Source organism: Lepisma saccharinum, chromosome 21, assembly GCF_977018435.1.
Source record: "Lepisma saccharinum chromosome 21, izLepSacc3.1, whole genome shotgun sequence".
Classification (NCBI taxonomy): Eukaryota; Metazoa; Arthropoda; class Insecta; order Zygentoma; family Lepismatidae; genus Lepisma; species Lepisma saccharinum.
The window spans coordinates 22,019,461-22,037,274 of record NC_139249.1 but is presented as its reverse complement, the minus strand read 5'-3'; the positions used below and the strand labels follow the sequence as shown (position 1 = coordinate 22,037,274).

The following is a 17,814-nucleotide window of genomic DNA, read 5'->3' as shown; positions in this document are numbered from 1 at the left end:
TCACTACTCTGCTCCATTGAGTTCTATACATCCAGTTCACTTCCATTCCAATCGGTTTCCTCGTGTTTTATTCTACTCTACTCTAAGTGAGTCGAATGACTGATCGATACTCCCGCAATCGAACTCGAACTCTTCTTCGATTGGTTGAAAACTGGGTCGCGTGGGGTCGGCATAAAAGTCAAATTGGGTTACCGGAAACTCTCTTGGGGGCCTTTGCATGCCGTGTTCCTCCGCACGAACCTTTGGCACGAGACGAGAACTTAAATTCACACAACGGAAGCAGAGAAGTATTGGCAATTTCTGCACGCGGATATAGGCCTATATATCTTGGGAGCGATGACTCTTATGTGTGTTCACTGGCGTTCGCCCGAGGGAACTTATGGGCCTTCTCCAAAATTTTGAGAAAATTAAACTTTTCAAAAAAAAATCAGTAAGGAACTCGGGAAAACCAGAGAAGTGAATTCACACTCCCCTCAAAATCCCGTACATAGGTGTAACTTTTCTGGGGCAAGGGGGCACTTACCCCCAAATATTTCCAGGTTTATTAAAATTTACAAGATAATCGCGCTTTTGTTACTCCTGCTGCAACCTGAGGAGCAAAGTAAAGACTAATTTTCATGATATTCCAAATATAACACTTATTTATCAAAATAGTACTGAATGATATTTTTATAGGCTTGATTCTGCCTCACCCCAAAGTTAAGCTCCAAATTGGTTTCTGCCCCCCATAAAAGTTAAACTCCAAGTTGGATTATAACCCCCCCCCCCCCAAAGTTAGGTTCCGAACTATACCTTTCCCCCCTGAACGCAGCACCCCCCGAAAAAAACCCTGAGTATGCTCATTTGTGTGTGTGCACTACTTTAATTCCTCTAATGACAATAAATAGTGTACATTTTACGATCTTGTTTTTCTATTTCGAAAATCGGCGTAATTTTTTCTTTTTTTTCGCTGTTGGTTTTCAAAAATTATTTTTTTGAAAAATGAAGCCTTATTCGTAATATAAAGTTGTAAAACTTACTTTTATCGTTTCTTTTCTCAATGACCTAAATGTAAAAAATTAATCACCATATAACTGCTTAGAACTTGAAAGTTCTTCTTAGTTACAAAATGATCGTTGTAATCAAAATTTGATTTATATTATTTACAAAACATTCAGCGAGAAACATGTGACTTGCGCCTGCATTGCAAAGTTAATGGCTATTATTGATTCGTTTTACTTCGCTTTTCTACCACTTTTAGCTGAGATGAAGATGAAAGATGGTGAAATGAATTGATTATATGACAATCAGAAACATGCATGCATAGGGCACATAATATTTAATTCCAATTCATGGAGATATAACCAAATTGTTTTGTGAACATCTCCAGCTGGCGGCGCGAATCCAGCTAGCGGGCCTACCAACAGTGCAGAGCCTGAGCAAGAGGGTTAGCGATTGGTGCTGGCCTGAGATGACGTCAGCGGCTCGCTTGTTAATTGGTGCATTCAGGAGTTATGACTCGCTCCCAAGCTGGAAATGCAGAACGGCCAGAGATGCAATCAAAATAGTGTTATTCTATGCCTGTTCATTAGATTAGCATTTTGCATTTATAAAAATTGAATGATTTCCGAACAGAGATTCTTTTTTCAAAACGTGATGCAATTATATCGCTACATACATTTGTATGCAACAGGCATATTTTTAGATTATGAATTTATTTACTTCTGCATGATCTATCTCTACTTTTAGTTACGCCAAACTGGTATTAATATTTTAACATACTTACCTGGAATATCAATAATGCTGTCACAACTATGAAAAATAATTTCTGCCATTGTGTGCAGTTTACGAGAATCTCCAGAAGGAGTCGAGCACATTGCAAAATGCAAAGCTTTAAATATCAAGTTATTAGGATTTCTTCTGTATGTGGGAATAGTGGCGGATTAATGATCGTCTTTCGTGGGATCTTGATCAATTATATTCCAGCTGTTGTCCTTCAGGTGATTCGAGATTTTTCTTCATTTTGGAAGAGGTGATCACTCACGTTTAGAGATCCAAGGAAGTCAGAAATTTGAATATATAATATTATGGGCAGTACGAGGTTTGTGCAGGAAAAACTAAACTTTTTAAAATATATTTTATTTACTTGTTTCATATGTATCCCATAGCTTCCATAGTTTCTTCTACTGATGGATTACATTCTGGTACACATTTTGTGAAATTAACTGTAGCGAATTTTTGAAAATCCTGTTGTCTGGAAACGACATACTCTAAGGGTCGATTTCATCCTAGGAAGCAGAGAGAGGCCCTCAAGTGCCAAATCCGGCGAATAGGGGAGGCTAGTTCACAACGGTTGTGTCATGCTCCATCACGTCCTTATTATGGTGATTCATTATATTTGGTTTATTTTACTTCGCTTTCTTTCCACTTTTAGCTTATTCCGAAGATGAAGATGAGTGATGATATGATGAAATTGATGCAGGGACACTCACCAAGAACACCCATGCCCAGGCCGGAATTTGAACTGTGAACCGTGGTGTCGTAGCACGCTGTGCTAACCACTCGGAATTTGCTGCTGCAGCATCTACATTCCGTTTTCCCACCCTTCAGGCATAGGAAAATTGGCGGATTAACAGATATTAATGCGTTGGCCCCACTATTTCTAAAGTTTGGTTTATTTTCGGACACATCTCGCATATATTTCATTTAGAGGAATCGTTAATCTATCTTCTATCTATCTATCTATATATATATATATATGTATATATGTATATATATATATATATATATATATATATATAAATGAATGTATGTGTGTGGGGGTGTATATTTATTTGTTCCGGCATTACTCTCGAACGTCTGGAGCAATTTCAACCAAACTTGGTACACGTTTCACTTGCAATCTGGAAATAATGTTTGGGGTAAGACACCCCTGGTACTCCTAGGGATGGGATGGGAAGGGGTGGCATGTAAAAATAATCGAGAACCACCGATATTAAATTCCGCACAAACAGGCATCCGTGACTCTATGCAATCCGCACAACGATGGTGTTTCTCGGGTTGTCTAACATCCAGACTGTGTTGCGAATGGAATCCATAGTTTTCATGACACTCCCAATGCGGTTCAACTCCAAGTTCATCACCTATCGGCATGGGGGGTGAGAGGGGGTGAAAAAAAAAATGCCACAAATGACCTAGTTTAGTGTCGAATCCATAGTTTTCGGAGTCGCTAAACTAATTGGTGACATTCACGATCGCATTTAAAATTAGTTATATTTTACACTATGGTTGGAATTTAATATTTTCCTGTTTAATACAAGATTGGGATAAATAAATACCCGGGCAACGCCGGGTAATCAGCTAGTTGACATATAACAATGGAATCGGAACAGGTTATACTGGTAGACTATAGTTAGATTCATAGCAAGGGCAATGTCTAACACAGGTATAGGAGCTGAGCCTTGAAAGCCTATGGCACTCTTGAAGCTCCTGTCGCCTTGAAACCGTCCATTCATTCTTTTGCGAAGCGCAGCAGTATTATAGTTTCACGACACCCCCCCCCCCCCTCTCCTTTCTCTCGATCGGGCTCGCGGGCGGAATGTCAAGATTCAAGATCGCCGATGCCGGAAACTTGCCCGCGAATAGCAACTCTGCGGGTCACGACATGTTGCGTGGCTGCGTACTTCCAGGGGTTAATGACCTAGAAGGTCGCGTCACGGGAGATAAGGTCGCTCGCTCTCTGGAGGCTGGGAAGTGACCAGGTTAATAAGATGACCTTCGCTGATAAAAAAAAGCACACTACTTTCTCCCACCTTTCTCTTAAGGATTGTTCTAAATTTGGAAAATTTCTTTAACCCAAATGGAATTTCCTTCAAGAGGATTCTTCTGAACTAATTCCTCGTATTCTTTTACCTCTGTTGGTAGCGACGATGAGGATGAAATTGTGGACTGAAGAGTAACCTCTGCTTTGCTTTAAACAGGATTCGAACCCAAGAACATCGTCGCTCTTTCCGGCCTGCGTGCGAGTCCAGAAGGGCCTCCCGATGGCGTAGTGGTAACGTCATCAACTTGTAATTAATGAGATCCGGGTTCAGTACAAGGTGGAGGCTACTGTAATGTTTTGGATCTAATTAAACCGTAGTTTTAGTCCCGATTAGCCTATCCTAGCTCAGCTTCCGATCCTGATCGTATGGGTTGAGTTGTGTTGTTGTTTTTGAAGTCCACTTTATGTACAGTAAGGCTAATCGGGACTGGACCTAGAGCTTAAAGTCGTATCCGAACCACTATGAGCCTCCAGCGGATATCGAACCCGGGACCCCTTGATTACAATGCAACGACATTCTGATCGTGTCATCATTCATCCTCAGCGTCGCTATTAACCCAAGAGGCATAACAGCGACATAAAACAACTTAAACGGTAGCATCGCTTTTCTACCTTTTCAGGCTAGCTGCGTCGATGATGATGAAATTGAAGAAGAGAAGCGGAACAAGGAATCTCCATGCTTGTGTTACTGCTCGAAGCCTGGATCTTCAACTTATTTCTTAATTGACGTTTTCCTCAGTGACGCAACGAACCCTCGTAAATCCAAGCAGAGCCCATGGTGGGTGTTCTCATCAGGTTGAAAGTTTTTTTCGGTTGACATCAATAAAGAAAATGCTCTGGGGTTCATCACACTCTCATCAATGGGTACTTGGGAGGTAAAGGCGCCCGGATAGTGATGTTGACCACTCTATACATTCACAATGCTACGAAGGCAGTGGCAGTTAATATCTTTTCCATAGTATTTTCGACAGTTACATATTGTGATTCTGGGGCGACAAGCATAATAATACTAGTAATAACATTTAATGTTTCGCATTGGATTTTTTGACATTCCTGTAAACATTATTCAAATTATTTTTATATCATAAATTCGTTGGTTGCGTTGAGATGGTGGTAAGAATTGGCTGCTGAAAATAGTGCATTATTTTCGTACTACTATTGTTATTAATATTGTTTTTTCTAATACTAGTATTTTGAGAGTTGGCTTTTGAACATAAGTGTGTTACAGTTACTTAATCCTTTATAATTCTTGACAGCAGGGTGTGCCCAGAAAAAGGCCTGAGGGGGCTGACTGTTTCATAATTGCTATAAACTCGTATGCATGTATGTATGCAATTATATGTGTGTGTAATATGTGTAGCTTTCATGCTTTAGGATTGCTATGATTAATTCAAAACCAGTTCTGTGGATTTCAAACCATCAATGCCTCCTTTTGCTTGAAAGTACTGTCAAGGTACTTTTTCTGAATACCTCATCCTCAATTTACAAAACGTGTGTAGAATGCTTAAGTAGCTTCACATTCATATAAAGCATATAGCAGTATAATCTCTTTTGCAGAAATGTCTGAGTATTAACTGTAATTAAAAATTGAATGGAACAAATTAAAGCTAAAATAATTATTTATCAATATCAGAGAAATTTCATGACACATAATTTAACGGTCTCCCCCATGTAAATGCTGGAGGCTAATTGCTTATTTCTACGTAAAGAACATGATACTTGTAAACAATGGGGTCCCAGATTCGATTTCATATTGAGGTAGTGTGTAGTGTTTCCGATCTGACCTTAAACTGCAAGTTCAGCCTAGCCTGTCTGAGCACAAGCATAATAATCATGGAATATTTTTCAACATTTACACTATTTAAAGCTGTCTTATTTCAGAAACATCTCTGCCAGTATCTTATGCTAATATTTAAAGCGAGTCTATAATATGACGTTGCAGAAAAAGACCCACACACTCATTACTATTTGTTCAGTTATATGCGCAGAGTGCCAAAGTACACTTAACTGCGCATGTTTGTACTTAGGAGATACTGTCTGCAAACATCATAGGTCCGCTGACTAGCTTCAGTATCGGAATATACGTTCATGCAATGATCGAGTGAATACAAACAATAATAATAAACAAAGAGAATTAACTCATTAAGTATATTTGGCCTAAGTCAGTTCTATTCTGTTCGATTGAGCCTACTATCTGTCTCTCATGTGTGCACATGTATTTTTTTTGTTATTTTTCGTCACTTTTTGCCACTTTTGGATAATCGCGACGTTAAGGATAAGTGATAATGAGATTAAATTGATGGACACTCAAAAAGAGCACTCATGCCCAGGGACTCGAACCCGGAAAGTTTGCACCTGAAAACATTGACAACTAGCTTTTTATAGCGCACCCTATATTCAGCTGGCATACTTTTTCCTGACTTTACCTCGTAAAGTTTAATTTCCAGGCTATCATTAGGCTATGAGGTGAACTATTTTCAGATTTATTCGATGAAAAACCTATTTGCTCCAGTGGGACTCAAACCTGAAACCACTTAACCTATCGCTATAATTAGTGCATATGATGCAGTGGTTAGTGTATCTGCAGGGATCCCGGATTCGATTCTCACCTATTTAATCAGTTCATTCATCCTCATCGTCGCGATTAATTTATAGGTAAAGTATAAAAAATACTGTGTGTTATTTGGCCTAGATTCTTTTGTGCCTTAGGGCCCGGGTTCGATAATCCTTAGAGACACATTACACAGTGCTTCGTACCCCACTTTAAACTGTAGGTCCTGTCCTGACTGTGCATTTAACACAATAATACAATCAATTCAATCTTTTAGATCTGGGATTTTTTTGTTCTTTATTTTCAATATTACACTAATATAGCATTTGATGGCCTTGTTCTTAATTTATTGTAAACATTTATTCAAAATAATAACTTGAATAACCTTAGTAATATATTGATTATGAAGCTGTGACCTTCGGGAGAAATTTTGCAAGCGGACAAGGTTTAACTGCAACGTCATTTATTATCCCTGTTCACATTATGCGTATCGCACCGCCCACAGTGTGTTACGCGTGTCCTTTATCTTTTGACATAGGCAGAAAAGGCGTACATTGCGTGCAAGCAGATAAACGTACAGATAAAACGAAAAGCATAGCCCCTGCAGGCATAGACGTCCCGGAACACACGTAAGTATTGAATGCTGCTTACCTGTAAGGATAACGATCCTAAAAATGGAAACAATGGCCCCAGAGCCCTGACTCCCGGGGCTACTGCTATCTCTCCTTCTCAGCATGTACGACCATCGGGTGGGGCACACTAGAAGCCGCAAATAGTCATATAGGAGAGTGGCGAGATCTAAGATGCGAGAGAAAGGGGTTTCTTCTCACATCTAGCGCCTTTCGCTGTTCCACCATCTTTCCGCTTGCTCATCGGTGAAGCATGGCCTGGATTATCGGGTGCGCTGGCGTGTGAGTGTGTGTCTGTGTGTATGTGTGTGTGTGTCAGATGAGCGAGCCTGTTATTGATCCGTCCTCGTAAGGCCGGTTCAGCGCTCGGAGCTTCGCCCCACTTATTTTTTTCTGGTCGGCATTTTCCCGCGGTTTTTAGCCGTGACGGGCGGGTTAAGCCGGGGACTCCCGAAAAATGCGTGGTGCAAAATGGTGCGTGCGGGTGGAACGTGCGTGACGGACGCACCGCTTTCCCGTGAGCTGTTTTGACTAGCGCTTCCCCCGGCACCCGGGGTCGATCAATCGTTCCGAGCCGATTGTTTTCTGTCGTCGTGCTTCTTCGGATGCGGACCCGAAGTTTCACGAACGCTGAAAAAAAAAGTTACGCTAAACTCTCCTTACAGAAAAGATTCACGGACTTGTCAGCTTTATGTACATAATTTCGATGCCCGAGCTATAATAGAAAAACTAGCTAAGTGTTGTAACATGACACAAAAGAGCACGCAGTACAAATGAATCTGTAATAATTCCAGAACTTCTTGACCTATTTTAATGAAACTTATAGAAAATTTTAAGTTAACAATATTTACTCCCCTGACGACGCTCTTGCCTTTGTAACTGGTAGTACTGGGTTCAATCCCCGAAAAGACAAAGAGCATTTTTGTTGACGCAACGCTATTGTAGAATTGAACAAACTAAATCAGTGTAAAGTATGTAAACCAAGAACACAACTAAGTGCCACCAGGCATACCTTGCCTCTCGAATAGATGTCGTCGTGGTCCTATGATTGTAATATGAAGTGTATATCGCTGAAGTTGAAAGTGCCATTTCTGAAAATAGAAGAAGAGCTATAAAAATTGAATCTGCGTTTGTGGAAATAGTTTTGATTTTAATACTAAGAGTCAGGGGCCTCAGATTCGTTTTCCGGTTTAGGCACAGCACATTGATCCGATCCAATTTTCAAACTGTAGGACCAGGGCCGATTAGCCTATATGTGCATCAAGGTAACTTAAAACAAACTTGGGCAAACTTTTGTCAATATGAGAGAATATTTTTTCCAAACAAAAGAAAAACCTGGCGATTCTTGCATTCAATTGAGGTGATATATTTTATAAATAATATCTTAGTCAATTTTTGTGTCTGTATTTTTATTTAACGTCGCTTTTCTGCAACGTTTGGCTAATCGCGACGATGGGGATAAATGATGATTAGGTAACATTGATGAAGGTACTCTCAGAAAGAACACGCATGCGCAGGAAGGTACTTGAACCCGGGGTCGTCGGTGGTGGTTAAATCGTAAGTCGACCCCTCAACACGATCAGCCACCGAGGTAGCAATCGTCAATTTTTAAAGTAAGTAATTGTAGTATAATGAACTTTCTTTTGAAGTGATTTTGCTTATTTTAGATGTGGCACTTGTGTTTAACTGAAGTGGTGTAAAACCCTTAATCAATGCACGTAGATTAATTTGGGCATGTATGTTTTTTTAAATATTGCACGCCTTTTTATGGTGGTGAAATCTTACTTGAACTTTGAAGGCAACACTTTAACCCTTTATGCACTGTGATCGTATTAATGACGTTATACTGTAACATGCTAAGCATGGAATTCGTATTAGTGAGGTTTATCTATGTGCTTGTATACAGAAGGTTGTGCAGCTTCGTACTATTTGCTTCCTGTTTAAAACACGCAGATACAAATTAATACGTTCACACTGTGAAGTCAGTGTGAATACTATTTCGTTGTGTTTTGAACATGAGGTAAATACTACGTAGCTGCGAATACTATCATTATTTTCGGTGTGTTTTAAACATGAGGTAAATATTACGTAGCCGTGAATACTATCTTTCTTTTCGGTGTGTTTTAAACATGAGGCAAATATTACGTAGCCGTGAATACTATCTTTCTTTTCGGTGTGTTTTAAACATGAGGTAAATATTACGTAGCCGTGAATACTATCTTTCTTTTCGGTGTGTTTTAAACATGAGGTAAATATTACGTAGCCGTGAATACTATCTTTCTTTTCGGTGTGTTTTAAACATGAGGCAAATATTACGTAGCCGTGAATACTATCTTTCTTTTCGGTGTGTTCTAAACATGAGGCAAATATTACGTAGCTGTGAATACTATCATTCTTTTCGGTGTGTTTTGAACATGAGGTAAATATTACGTAGCCGTGAATACCATCTCACTTTTCGGTGTGTTTTAAGGATGAGGTACATACTACGTAGCTGTGAATACTATCGTTCTTTTCAGTGTGTTTTGAACATGAGGCAAATATTACGTAGCCGTGAATACCATCTCACTTTTCGGTGTATTTTAAGGATGAGGTAAATACTACGTAGCTGTGAATACTATCATTATATTCGGTGTATTTTAAGGATGAGGTAAATTCTACGTAGCTGTGAATGCTATCATTCTTTTTGGTGTGTTTTGAACATGAGGTAAATGCTACGTAGCTGTGTATACTGTCATTCTTTTCTGTGTGTTTTAAACATGAGGCAAATATTACGTAGCCGTGAATACTATCTTTCTTTTCGGTGTGTTTTAAGGATGAGGTAAATGCTACGTAGCTGTGAATACTATCATTGTTTACGATGTTTTTCAAACATGAGGTAAATGCTACGTAGCTGTGAATGTGCGAGCTCTCTTAGAGATGGATGGGGGTTCGTTTTAGTAGGGTTTTACTGTACAAAAGACAGCTGCCACCTTGTTATTCCTGTAGACGAAAAGTACTGTCGACGCGAGAGCGAGTAATCGCGCAGTCTCAGTGCGTACACACGCAACACAGAATCGCGATGCGTACCATTGTTGCATCCACCTGGAAAGGTTCCAAGAAACCTTCGACCGGAGCGAACACTAAAAATACGGCCTGGTTTTCGGTCTATCCTTTTCCCCCCTCAAAGCCTGGGTTTCTCTCCCAGAGCCGATTTTCGGCTCCCTTGACAGAGCTTACCCGTTGAGTTGTGACCGCTTTCTCTCTCGCGCGCGCGGGCCAGCCGACGACTTCGAACCGTCATACGCGGAGAGATTCGAAGCAGTGACTCCGCAGAACTAGTGCCACGAGGAGTGGAGTCGCGAGGTTCCATGCTCCGTGGGAAACAGTGCGCTGCCAAAGGGGGGGCTGGTGAGCGAATACCGTAACCATGGACAGGATTCTGATAGGTAAGCTCTTTCTTTACTCCCTGTCACGTTGTGGACACGTTTTTGGCCAATTCAATAGCTCTGTGTAGCCTTTCTTCCCTATCCAGGGTAGCCGCCACTAGGAGAGAGGCAAAGTTTGAATTCTTCTATTGCTGTTTTGTAGATTCCGTTCAGTGGCGTAGTTGGGAATTTCGTGAGGGGGTGATTTTCGTTTATTGTAATTAATTCTACAGTATTTTTGCGTGTGTTGTGTTCTTTTTTGTAGGAAAACTAGACAAAAAGGGGGGGATATGCCCCCACGAACCCCCCTTCATCGCCTCACTAACTCGCCTGAACCTTAGGCTTGAACATCAGTGCTTTTTTTTTCAAAAATCTGCAGCTTTTCCGTGGTATTCTAAATTGTGAATACAATTCTTCCTACGTAAGGTTAACCTCTACTAGGATTGAAAAGGAAGAATATTTCCGTGGTCTTCATTAAAAGCACGATCCTGGCATTCTCATTGAGTGACCGAGGTGGAAAAGACTCAGCCAGGATGGTCTACTGCGGAATTGAACCCTAGGCCTCCCCAGTGTGAATCCGTCACCTTAAATAGGGAATCCGAATGGCGAAATGTGTCCACACTTTTAAGAGATTATTATTATTGCTATATCGCTAAACAGGAAGTGAGATTCAGCTGTGGACCATTATGAAACCTAACCCTTGTTAGCATTATCGTTCCTGTCTGATTGGTGTAGTGGTTAGAGATCTGAAGCTAGGAATAAGGCATGAGTATCGTGGTACTTCTTTAATCAGTTTCATCCATTCGTCATCCATCTTCTGTTTGGTTATTTTACGTCGCTTTTCCAAGCTCTTAGGTTAATCGCGTCGATGAGGATGTGTCATGAACTGATTCGTCCATGCCTGACAAGGGTTCTAACCTGGGACCCTGGCTTCGTGCCGCATTACCCAGACAACTGCGTTACTGACGTAATAGATGTCAATACAACAGTCTAGTATTTAATTCTTATTTTCATTGCTATTAATATAGAAACAGTATGTTCCAAACCGTCTCATTGGCCAAGCAAGATAGGTGTTCGACTCACGATATCGCGAAGGTTCAAGGTTCGATTCCAAGCCTGAGCATGGGTGAGTGTCCCTTCATCAATTTTATATAATAATAACACATCCTCATCGTTACTATTACTCCAATGTGGAAAAAGAAGCGACGCTAAACGCACAAGAAACATTAGCGTTCACTAATATAATTACATGAATTCCTTATCAAGATCGCTTTATGATAAAAGTAATCAAGCTTCCAAAGTGTTTAATGATTAGGCGCTGGATGTAAAAGGAAAGAGAGATTAGCATTGGCTTCCAACGAAAATTTCGTCCCCCCACTCCCCCCCCCTTTTCCCTCCCTTCCCCCCTCAGTTGCACAAAAATTCCTGGCAAAATGCCTGATTCCGTTTCTGATATTGAAAAACTTGACGTCTGTATGGAGCGGTCAAAAGGTAGGGAAAGTCGATCTCATCGCTAGGACATGTACCGTATCAACGAGATGCATTGGCGAGGATGTGCGTTTTACATACAATGATGCTCACTTAGAACTGCGCATGCAAAACCGGATGCAGAGTAGCAATTTGTGACCAGTAACTGTGGAAATAATATTTTCGTTTCTGGTGGGAAACATGTGGTGAGGCTTGTTACGTTTTTTTTTTGTTTGTTTTATTTACCAAAGAGGTTCGAATGAAGGCCTGGGTGTTCTTTGTGAGTGTCCCTTCATCAATTGCATCATATCATCACCCATCCTCATCGGCTCGATTAGCCAACAGTGGCAGAAAAGCGACTCTGCATAACAAAAATCAAATCCAATTAAAGTTGCGAATATTGTTGCGATTTGGTTATTCTACGTCGCTTTCCTCACCCCTTCGGCTAACTGCGACGATGAGGATGGATGAAGGAGAAATCAGAATGTGGACTACAAAGCCAACTCCTACAGAGGATCATACTTGCTGTGGTCCCAATCAATCGCCAGAGCATCGTTTGCCTGCAAAAATGCAGCCCTTATAGGTGTACTGCGTCGAGAGGAGAGAATAATGTTGAGGCACGACTCGGCAGAATCTCGTGTTACAAATGCCTGCCACTTTCTGATTTCATTGATTTTTGTTCTTTACCATAGCTTTCCTTCCACTTCGGCTAATCGCGGAGATGAAGATGAGTGACGATATGATGAAATTGGCGAAGGGGCACACACACGAGGAACACCCATGCCCAGGCAGGGATTCCAACCCGGATCCACGTTGTGCTGACCACTCCTCATGCTTCTCCCCAATGTCGTATTGGTAACATCGTCTTGTAATCAAGGTGTCCTGGCTTTCATACCAAATACTAGTGGTACGGATCCCATTTTAAATTGTAGATATGGTCTCCCCGATGACGCAGTGGAAGCGTCGTCGCCTTGTAATCAAGGGGTACCGGGTTCGATACACGCACAAGTGGTTCGGATCCCACTTTGAACTGTAGGTCCAGTCCCGAAGTGAACTTAAAACACCGAATCAATCAATCAATAAACTGTAGAAAGAGTCCCGATTAGCCTTTCTGTCCATAAACGCAACAATATTTTGTTTTTGTTATATTATTTGTTTGTTTCATCCCTTTTCAAGCTAATCGCGACGATGGGAGGATGAATCAGATAATATGGATGAAAGAAGAGTCAGAAACGTATCTTCAGCCACATGTAACATTAATTGTGTGATATATATATATGGAGGCAACCTAATGTGCCTCTCTTGAGAACACGCCATGGTTACTAGAAAAATTAATGCCATGTTTCTGGGAGGATTACTAACTAACTAACTAACTCTCTAGCCTTCTTAAACCCGAAGTTTCATCGCTGCAGTAACACAGGCCTTCCATCTTTCCCTATCCTGAGCAAGATCTATGTACTATTTTCCATCCCTACAGATTTCCTTTAGGTCAATCTCGACATTATCCCTCCATCTTCGTCTTGGCCTTCCTACAAGTCTCTTACCATCAGGTTTTCCAACAAGAATCCTGTAAACTCCTCCTTCCTCTCCCATTCGTGCCACTTGGCCTGTCCACCTAAGTCTTCTTGATTTAATTATTCTAATAATATCTGGACATGAATACAAATTATGTAGTTCTAAATTATGTAACCTTCTCCACTCACCTGTCTCCTCATCCCTTTCAGGTCCAAATATTTTCCTAAGGATCTTATTTTCAAATACTCTCAATTTATGTTCCTCTTTCAATGTAAGGGACCAAGTTTTACACCCATATAATACTACAGGCAAAATTATTGTTTTGTATATTTTATCTTTTAGTTTCTTAGATATTAAACGAGAAGACAAAAGTTTATGAAGAGAGAAGTAACATGCATTTCCTGGATTAAGCCTACTTTTTATTTCCTCTTTAATATAATTTTCACTTGTTAATATTACCCTTAAGTATTTGAATTTAGAAACTGGTTCAAACTAGTTGTTATCAATAATTAGATTTTGATTATTACCTAACACTCGGTTTCGGCCTGTAAGCATATATTTAGTTTTCTCTTTGTTAACTTCAAAACCTATCTCTTTAGCAGTTTTGTAAAATATTTTAGCATTATTCTTAATTGTATTTATATCATCCTCTAATAAATCTACATCATCTGCACATGCTAACAACTGAGTCATACCATTTAATTTTAGTCCTTCGGTAGTTTGTTTTACCTTCCTAACAGCATATTCTAAGGCAAAATTAAATAGCAATGGAGATAATGCATCTCCTTGTTTTAACCCATCATGAATTGTAAATTTGTCAGACATATTAATACCCACACGAATTTTACTTTCTGTTTCACTGATGCATATTTTTATCATACTAACAAGCTTCTTAGGTATTCCAAACTCTACTAATATATTATATAATTTATCTCTTTTGACAGAATCATATGCTTTTTTTGAAATCAATGAATAGCTAATGGACATTTTGATTATATTCCCACTTTTTTTCAAGTGTCTGTCTGATATGAAAAATTTGATCTGTAGTTGACCTGTTACGTTTAAATCCACATTGATTCACCTATAATTTCATTAGTATATGGGGTTAGTCTTGTTAGAAGAATGTTCGATAATATTTATATGTTATTGAGAGTAGAGAAATTCCACGGTAATCATTGCAGTTCATTTTATCACCTTTTTTAAACACAGGAACAATTATAGATTCTTTCCACTGTTGAGGGATTTCTTCTTTATTCCATATTAAACAAATTAATTTATGAATTTGACATATTAATGAATTTCCACCATTTTTAAATATTTAATTAACTCAGCTGGTATTAAATCAATGCCAGGTGCTTTGTTATTTTTTAGCCTTTTAATAGCATATTTAACTTCGGTCAAGTTAGGTTCTGGAACTAAATGTTCTGCTGTGTGCATTTCATTTACTTCTGATTTATCTCCTACATGAACATTTAAAAGGTCATTAAAGTAGTTCTTCCATCTATTTAGAATATCGCTTGGGTCAGCTAGAAAATCACCGTCTTTACATATTATCAAGTTTACTTTAGGTTACACCCCTTTCTAAATTCATTTACACCTTTATATAAATCTCTGATATTTTTGTTTTTGCTGTTGGTTTTAATTTCGTTAATTATGCTTTTCAAGTAATCTCTTTTTTTACTTCTAAACGTGCGGTTAACTTCTTGCTTTATTCTATTATAATTGCTTGGATTTGTATCATCAGAGTTATTTAACCACCTAAGTCTAGCCTGATTTCTTATTTATATTAGATTATGACATTCATTATCAAACCATGGCCCACTTTTTCTTGGTTTATGGTATCCTATACTTGCTTTAGCTGCTGATGCTATTGCATTACGTATGTGCTCCAAATTCTTATTTACGTCTGTTTTATTTATATTTTCATCAACATTTAAATCCTGCAAAACTGGGAGGATTACAGTTGTGTTTATAGGCACACAAAATATGAATCTCTTGATACGTAAAACTTTTTAAGGTATATTTTAAATTTCTATTTATTTGCCAAGGTAAACAAGGTGTAGGATCTGGATACAATAGGTGTGTTTCTTGGATAGGTTTGTTGGGTGTATAATCATTGCGGATTTTTGCCTATTTTTTCATTCCTTTGTACGTAGTAAAACATAGGATTTAATGTTTTAAGTTCTCTCATGGTTTTAAGTGCGTTTCTAGTCCAAAAACGCATTTTAAAGTGCCTATAAATGCCTATTTTACTTGATCATGCCTATTCTGCAATTTTTGCTTACTTTAGCTTTTTTATGCGCGTTTGTCTTTCCATACATTGAAGAAGGTAAGCCTTTATTGTTGAACTGATCGAAATCTGGTATTCGCCAGATTTGAGTGTTGCAAGGGATGGTAGATTTTTGGAAATAGCAAATGTCCGTTAATGAGGGTAAGCAATGTGGACAACCTGTTGGTGACTCATACTTGGACAAAATGACGCCAATCCACCCTTACTTTTTTCCACCTTGTAGGAGTAAATCCTGAACGTTTGTAGGAGTCAATCAGTACTAATTTGTTTTGATGTGTGTGTGAGTGCAAGGAAGTAGATAGTTATCTGTGGAGATATCATGTTCATTTGTACAAAAATGTCAAAGCACAAAAGCGCCAGATTTTCAAAAGATAGAGTTACATATACTTTCATATACCATCTTCACCTTCCTTTGATGTTCTTTTTTTAGAAATACTGCACCTAAAGAATTGGATTATGACCCCCCCCCCCATTGGGCACGCCCTGGGTATGACTGCATGGAAAGAAGAAAATTGAAATAACTTTATGTTCAATGAATATTTTCATGTGTTTTTTCTTGTTTTGGTGTTCCTATTTTAGTGCCTTTTCTTATTTATAATACCTTTTTAAGTGCCTATTTTAATCATTTTTGGCGCCTTTTGAGATGTTTTTAGTGCCTATAAATCCGCATCCTAATAATCATCATTCGGTTGTGATCATTCCAAAGTTATTGAGTCTTGAAGTTGACTCTGAGGTGTGGTCCACCTTTTCCAAGGTGGTAATTCTGGAACTATTTCTCGTAGGAACCTAATATTTTGAATAGAAACCCTCCAGACATGATTGAACTACATGGAAAATTTTATCCAAATGAACTGGAAACATTTCAGAAGTTTATCTAGCTGACATGGAACGGCCCGATACTTTTTGTCCCCATATTGCCTTACACATTTTTACAAATATGTATTATCCAGCTTGACCTCTGTGGAGAAGTCACGCTATGACGCCAGGGATCCCAGGTTCCAATCCTGGGTAAGGCATGGATTGTTTGTTTGTTTGTCCTGAATCTCTCTATATATAAAAATGGATGTATGTGTGTATATGTGTGTGTTTGTTTGTTCAGCAATAACTCTCGCCGGCCTGGAGCAATTTCAACCAAACTTGGTACGCGTAGCACTTGCAACCTGTAAAGAAATTCTGTGGAGGTAAGACACCCCTGGCACCCCTAGGGGTGGGGTGGGAAGGGGTGACGTGTAAAAATTATCGAGAACCACCGATATTAAATTCCGCACAAACAGACATCGTGACTCTATGCAATCCGCACAACGATAGTGTTTCTCGGGTTGTCTAACATTCAGGCTGTTTTGCGAATGGAATCCATAGTTTTCGTGACACTCCCAATGCGGTTCAACTCCAAGTTCATCACCTATCGGCATGGGGGGAGGGTGAGAGGGGTGAAAAATAAAATGCCACAAATGACCTAGATTAGTGTCGAATCCTTAGTTTTCGGAGTCGCTAAGCTAATTGGTGACATTCACCATCACATTCCAAATTAGTTATATTTTACATTATAGTTAGAATTCATTATTTTGCTGTCGATAAATAAATACCCGGGCAACGCCGGGTAATCAGCTGGTGAAGAAATAAAGAAGGAAGTGAAACGAATGTGAAAAGATTTGAAAAAGAATGACAGTGAAAACTGCCGCTTAAGAGTTTCCTTTTTTGAAAACCTATTTTCCCTTTCGCCACTGAGGTTCCTAGGTTTGATTCCCAACCTGTCCATAGTTATTGTGAGTACGACTTCATCTCATCATCTCTCATCATCATAGTCGCGATTATCGATAGATAACTCAGGCTAAACAACAAGAATGAAAATACAAATATGTATTAAATTCATTTGTAAGCAAAGAATACTGCATCTGCATAAATTATTTGTGATTTAAATTTTGTTATTCAGCGTCGCTTTTCTGCCACTTTTGACTCATCGCGACGAAGAGTGATGGTATGATGAAATTGTTGAAGGAACAGACACAAGGAACATCCATGCCCAGGCCGGTATTAGAACCCATGACACCTGACGTCGTAGCGCAATGTGCTAACCACACTGCCACGGAGGACGGCTGTAAATTATTTGTAACTAATAAATCATCCGTGAAATATTTGCAACATAATTCCTTAGT

General features: G+C 39.3%; 2 protein-coding genes across 4 annotated transcripts in view; one reads left to right on the top strand and one right to left on the bottom strand.

The window, feature by feature from the left end:
- Positions 1–7,521, bottom strand: part of LOC146004486 (UPAR/Ly6 domain-containing protein qvr-like) — a 32,622-nt gene extending 25,101 nt beyond the window's left edge. Inside the window, exon 1 of the mRNA XM_083143345.1 lies at positions 7,005–7,521. Coding sequence (XP_082999471.1) covers positions 7,005–7,089 — 85 coding nt within the window. The 5' untranslated portion in view covers positions 7,090–7,521. The remainder of the gene's footprint in view (positions 1–7,004) is intronic.
- LOC146004262 (UPAR/Ly6 domain-containing protein qvr-like) overlaps positions 1–17,814 on the top strand; it is a 223,112-nt gene that overhangs the window by 182,535 nt on the left and 22,763 nt on the right. The window contains exon 1 of one of the 3 annotated variants that reach the window (XM_083142956.1): positions 10,189–10,407. The exons of the other annotated variants lie outside the window; for them this stretch is intronic. Within the exon in view, the coding sequence (XP_082999082.1) occupies positions 10,389–10,407 (19 nt within the window). The 5' untranslated portion in view covers positions 10,189–10,388. Of the gene's footprint in view, positions 1–10,188; positions 10,408–17,814 lie in introns of those variants that run through there. 3 annotated transcript variants of the gene reach the window in all.